Source organism: Cornus florida, unplaced genomic scaffold (genome assembly GCF_030987335.1).
Source record: "Cornus florida cultivar Cherokee Brave unplaced genomic scaffold, ASM3098733v1 CherokeeBrave_3.0.0_Hap2_Chr01, whole genome shotgun sequence".
Taxonomy (NCBI): Eukaryota; Viridiplantae; Streptophyta; class Magnoliopsida; order Cornales; family Cornaceae; genus Cornus; species Cornus florida.
Window position 1 is genome coordinate 85,384,317 of NW_026775571.1, and position 5,225 is coordinate 85,389,541.

At 32.2% G+C, this 5,225-nt stretch overlaps 1 protein-coding gene across 1 annotated transcript; it reads left to right on the forward strand.

The window, feature by feature from the left end:
- Positions 1 to 3,356: 3,356 nt before the first annotated feature.
- Positions 3,357 to 5,004, forward strand: LOC132303951 (BOI-related E3 ubiquitin-protein ligase 1-like). Its single transcript, XM_059801409.1, has 3 exons — positions 3,357 to 3,658; positions 3,766 to 4,108; positions 4,198 to 5,004. The coding sequence occupies exons 1-3, from the start codon at positions 3,606 to 3,608 to the stop codon at positions 4,831 to 4,833; spliced, it is 1,032 nt and encodes a 343-aa protein (XP_059657392.1). The 5' UTR covers positions 3,357 to 3,605; the 3' UTR covers positions 4,834 to 5,004.
- Positions 5,005 to 5,225: the final 221 nt, after the last annotated feature.

Genomic DNA, 5,225 nt, shown 5'->3' on the forward strand with positions numbered 1-5,225 from the left:
TGGGCTCGGAGCTTTCCTAGGAAATCCACATTAGGTTTGGTGGTGACCATATTATTGAACGTAGCTGGAGGTTTTTCAACTTAGAGGATTGAAAATTATTCCTTATAATTGTGAGGATTTTCAACTTTGAAAATTCTCATCAGACTTTTTTTTTTTTTGGTTACTCTGTTAATTTGTATCTTTTTAGAGGATTGTGCTTTTTTTTTTGGAAGGACGAGGAAACGAAGGAAGATTCAGAAAGGATAAATAAATTTCTTTCATTTCGTACTGAGAGAGATAAGGCGAGAAATGATAGTAGAATGAATGAGTTATTTTTTTGCCTTCACAAATTTTTATTCTTTCAAATATGAACATGATAGAGTGGGTTATTAAAAGTTTTAAATTACAATATTATCCTTCATAAGTATTAGATAAATTACACAAACTGATTAATAATAAATACAATAGTAAAAACAATTTAAAATTCCCTCTTCCTTTCTCAGTTCTCTAATAACACACAAAGTAACAATAAAAATGTGGAGGACAAAATCTCTTCTGCCAGGACATCTCATACTTCTCTCTCTTTCATCCAATTTTATTCCTTCTAGCAAACAAATTAGGATTAAAGGTTAAATGGTTTTTTTTTTTTTTTTAAATCCTGAATTGTCCTCAATGTGCAATGCATAAAATCTAGGGAAATAAGAAATTTGCATATATACACACACACACACACATATCAAATTTATCCACACTATAACATTGGTTATGATTCAAGTCTTAATAAGATTAGTTAAAAAAAATAAAAAATAAAATAAAAATAAAAAAAAAAAATTAAAAAAAAAAACAATAATGACTAAAAGTTACCATACTTTGGTGTGGATTAGCCTATTAATTTATATAAAAGGATGTATCTGTAAATCTCATATAGCTTATATAAGGGGATTTTGTACAATAAATCTTAACCCAATGTGGTAATTTTAATATAAATTTAAGAATCACCTAATGACAATTGGACTATTAGCCCTTGTAGCAAGCTTTTAATTAATTTTTTTGTTCCTAATAATGTTTGAGCCACATAAAATATCATATTGATAATAAACATCTGTAAGTCTTCATTAGAAAAGGCGACACCAATAGGATCTTTTTATTAGTTATTAGATTATCGCTTCCTACTCAATTTGTCGAAGTCAAAATTGGAATGTCAATGGCAGAACCCTAATATGAATACAGAACCACAATTGTCACAAATATATCAAATTCCATAAAACCCTCTTCAAACATACACACATTGGGTTCTTTGTTGTTTCTTTGTGGAAGTTAAAGTGTCTGTTTCAAAGATTATAATTTTTTTTTCTTTTTTTTTTTTGACAATTTTTTTATGTTTGACTAATAAATTTCAAACTTTTTGAATTGTTAGTAGTGAACACCTAGATGATTGTAGAAAATTTCCATGGCTAATAATTGTTGTTTCAAACTACAATCATGAAATTTCAAGCATCAATTTCGGGCATGAAACAAACATGTTTGATTAATTGGGAGAGAAAGGTCCAAGAGAGAGTTCAATTGTATTCTGATATATATATATATATATATATATATATATATATATATATAAGAAGATCTTATTCTAATTGGCAAAAAATTGACCAAGAGATTGAGTCCTTTAGAACACATAAATGACTAATATTTATGTTGTGAAGAATCATATACTTCTTGAGAAATTTTAAAAGTAATCTAGATTGTCATATATAATATAATTAAATTAAAAAAATAACACACAAGCAATTATAATTAAATTTGACTTCAACAATGTAAATTCGAATTGTAACTGACAAACTATTTAACTCCAACTAATTTTGAACTGAACTCTCAAACGTTATTCATTTACTGGAATAGACACGTTATCAAGTAAGAAAAAGCGAAAACTTTTAAAAACATAGAGAGTTCTAATATAATTTTAAAATATAGTTTGAATTAATTAATAATTCTAAAAAAAGACAAAAACAGCAAAAATAATAAACTAGTGATTGAAAACACATGAAAATGTAGTTAAAAAATCAGCTAAAATAATTCTATTTCATAATAATATATTCTGTTATTGTATTATTGACCTATCTCTACTATACCATGTCCTAATTTTAAATTTTGTTCTATGAACAAGTCTACCTTATCCGTACTTATCATTCACCGATCATATAGGTCTCATACTGAATTATTCGTGGCATTGACATTTTGATCATACAAATCCACGGTGATGACAAGAGGGCACACCGAAATACAAGTGTATTAAAAGTATAGGATTATTTTGCTTCCTTTTGGTAAATATACTAAATAAATTAAAAATAGTAAATAAATAAGGTATTTTTTTCTCATGCCTAGTTTTCCGTACAAAGACACCAATCGAGCTCTAGGAGGGGACAACGTAGCAAAATGGGAAACCGCAAATGAACAAAAGTGGGTCCCACGGAACCTCCCAGTGGGCCCCACAGTGGTGGCATTAGGCTCATCAGTTTCGGATCTGGACACATCAACCGTGCAGATGGGTGGGTCCCACTGCAATCACGTTCTTTGCGAGTCCCGCAGAATCAAATGGCCTCTGATACAGTGTACAGACAATATAATATTAAATACATCTATAGATATATATTACAATAAATATATACATAAAGTCTGTTGCAATAAATAAATATAAAAATAAAGTCTGTTGGATTGTAGTGTCTGCTTACGTGGCAGCCGGCTAAAGGAGCTGAAACGTGGCGGATGGTGTCCAGTGTCAGTTACTAATAATGTCATTGCCACGCTAAACAAAGTAATTAATGATCTTTTTATTTTACCAAATTATCCCTACACTTTCGCTAAATGCTACGAAAAAGCCTCAATTATAGCCTTCAAATTTAAAGGTTGGAGTGGAGGCAACTTATAATTTTAAAGAAAGTGGGTACTAATTGAAAAAAAAAAAAAAAAAAACACTTATTTATTAATGGGTTCCGTATAATAAAATGACACATTTAATTTTAGTTAAATTAAAAATTATTTTTAAAAATCACAAAAATATCATTTAAAATTATAAAAATTATGTTTAAGAGAGAAGATTGTGGGGTTTAGAGAATGAGAGGGCATAATTTTTGTAATTTTTAAAAATAATTTTTAATTTTTAATTTAACTTTTAATTTAACATTAAATAATAATATTAAATTTGTTATTTAATAACTCAATTAACTAATCACGAATATTAAAGCAAAGTTTTTTAAAACAGATTAAAATTTTATAAGTTTTATAATTTTAACCCTTTATTAATTTTGTTGTATTTATCAACACAGATAAGCCTAGCCACCTTGTTTTACTCATTTTGAAGCCATACAATAGTACAATAAATTTTATCTCTCTAGAATTAGCAACGGACTGCTCTTTCTCTCTCTAGAAAATCTTTGACTTTCTTTCTCTCTATCATAAAAACCCAAAACGCTTCATATAAAGCTAACGCATCCAGTTCCCATACTTTCCCACCTCCAAAGCATGCTGTGCTCATCTTCTCCTCATTCTCCATCTTCTCTCCATTCTCCATCTTCTCTCTCTAACTGAACCCATCAAGAAATCAAGCATACCTAAACAGCAACAACACTTTCATGGCGGTTGAAGCACATCTCAATCTTTTTCCTCCACAAATAACCACGAACAGGTATTCAAAATCTTAATACATCACTGTTTACCTTAATGGGTAAGCATTAATTTTCTGTTTTTCTCCCTCTAGATTTGTTTTTCCTTAACGGGTTTGGAATTTTGCAGAGATTTCATCAAAAGCAATGGACCAAACGCATTAATATACAATACCCAGATGGGTTCTGGGCTTCCGTTTACCGGAACAATGCCGGAAACTTTATTGCCGTTACATCAGTCAATCGTTTGTGAGTCTGTTCCGATGGTGACAGCGTCGATGAACACAGATAGTGGACTCACCTACAATCTTCCAGCTCAAAGAAAGCGTTCCAGAGATTCGTTCAATCAATCAAACACTTTCATAGTCCCCCAGAAAACCAATCTCAATGAATACCCATCTTTTTTTGGTGATGACATCTCATTCCAGATCCAACAACACCAATTCGAGATCGACCACATCGTCGCCGAACATGTATAATTCTTCACGACTGTTTATATATATATATATATATATATATATATATTTGTTTCTGATTTTGAACTCTTTTGGTGATTGAACAGAGTAAGAAAATCAGATTAGAGATTGAAGAGAGACAGAAGCATCATGCAAGGCTGTTGATTTCGGCGATTGGAGAAGGAATCGTGAAGAAAATGAAGGAAAAAGACGAACAGATTCAAAGAATCGCGAAGTTGAATTTGGTTCTTCAAGAAAGAGTGAGGAATCTGTGCACAGAGAACCAGTTATGGAGGGACTTAGCTCAGACGAATGAAGCCACAGCCAACTCTCTCCGCATCAATCTGGAGCAGGTCCTGGCTCACGTTAGCGACGGCGGCGGCGATTATGGTGGCGGAGGAGGAAGAGGAGGAGACAAGGCTGCGGACGATGCGGAGTCGTGCTGTGACAGCAATGATTTTGGGAGGGATAGGGATGTGGAGGTGGAGCAGCAGCAGTGGCGCACCTTAGCAGCGGATGGCGGAGAGAAGGATGGGGTGAAGGATAAGGCGGTGGCGGTTGGTGGTGGTGGTGGTGGTGGTGGGGACAGGATGTGCAAGAATTGTGGAGAGAGAGAGTCTTGTGTGCTGTTGCTGCCATGCAGGCATCTCTGTCTGTGTACTATGTGTGGGTCCACCCTCCTCCTCACTTGCCCTGTATGTAACTCTAACATGAATGCTAGTGTCCATATTAACATGTCATGAAATAGCATCCAAAGAAAGCGAAAAAAAAAAAAGAAGAAGAAGAAAATAGATAGAGAGAGAAAAGAACCATAATAGAAGAATCCTTGCAATAGCAAATTTAGAGTAGTGTAAATTCCTTAATTCTATGTATTATGAATCTTTCATTCAATTTATTTATTTTTGTTTGTATTATGAATCTTTCATTCAATTTATTTATTTTTGTTTTCTTTACAAATGGAATATATTTTCATCTTTTTTGAGTTTTTAACATACCAAAAAGCCTGCAATTTTGATCTATGGTGAGTAAAATTTGCCTAAAAGGCTCAATGTCAAGTTTGATTTAGCTTTTATGCAGCTTTTGTTTTTCCTTTTTCTTTTTCATTGAAACCATTTAAAGTTAGTGATCTCTAGTA

Excerpts from the sequence above, each read along its gene's own strand:
- LOC132303951 (XM_059801409.1), top strand. The coding sequence starts at position 3,606 with ATGGCGGTTGAAGCACATCTCAATCTTTTTCCTCCACAAATAACCACG. Across the intron at positions 3,659-3,765 it reads CCACAAATAACCACGAACAG|AGATTTCATCAAAAGCAATG; the intron begins GTATTCAAAATC and ends GGAATTTTGCAG. Across the intron at positions 4,109-4,197 it reads ACCACATCGTCGCCGAACAT|AGTAAGAAAATCAGATTAGA; the intron begins GTATAATTCTTC and ends GTGATTGAACAG.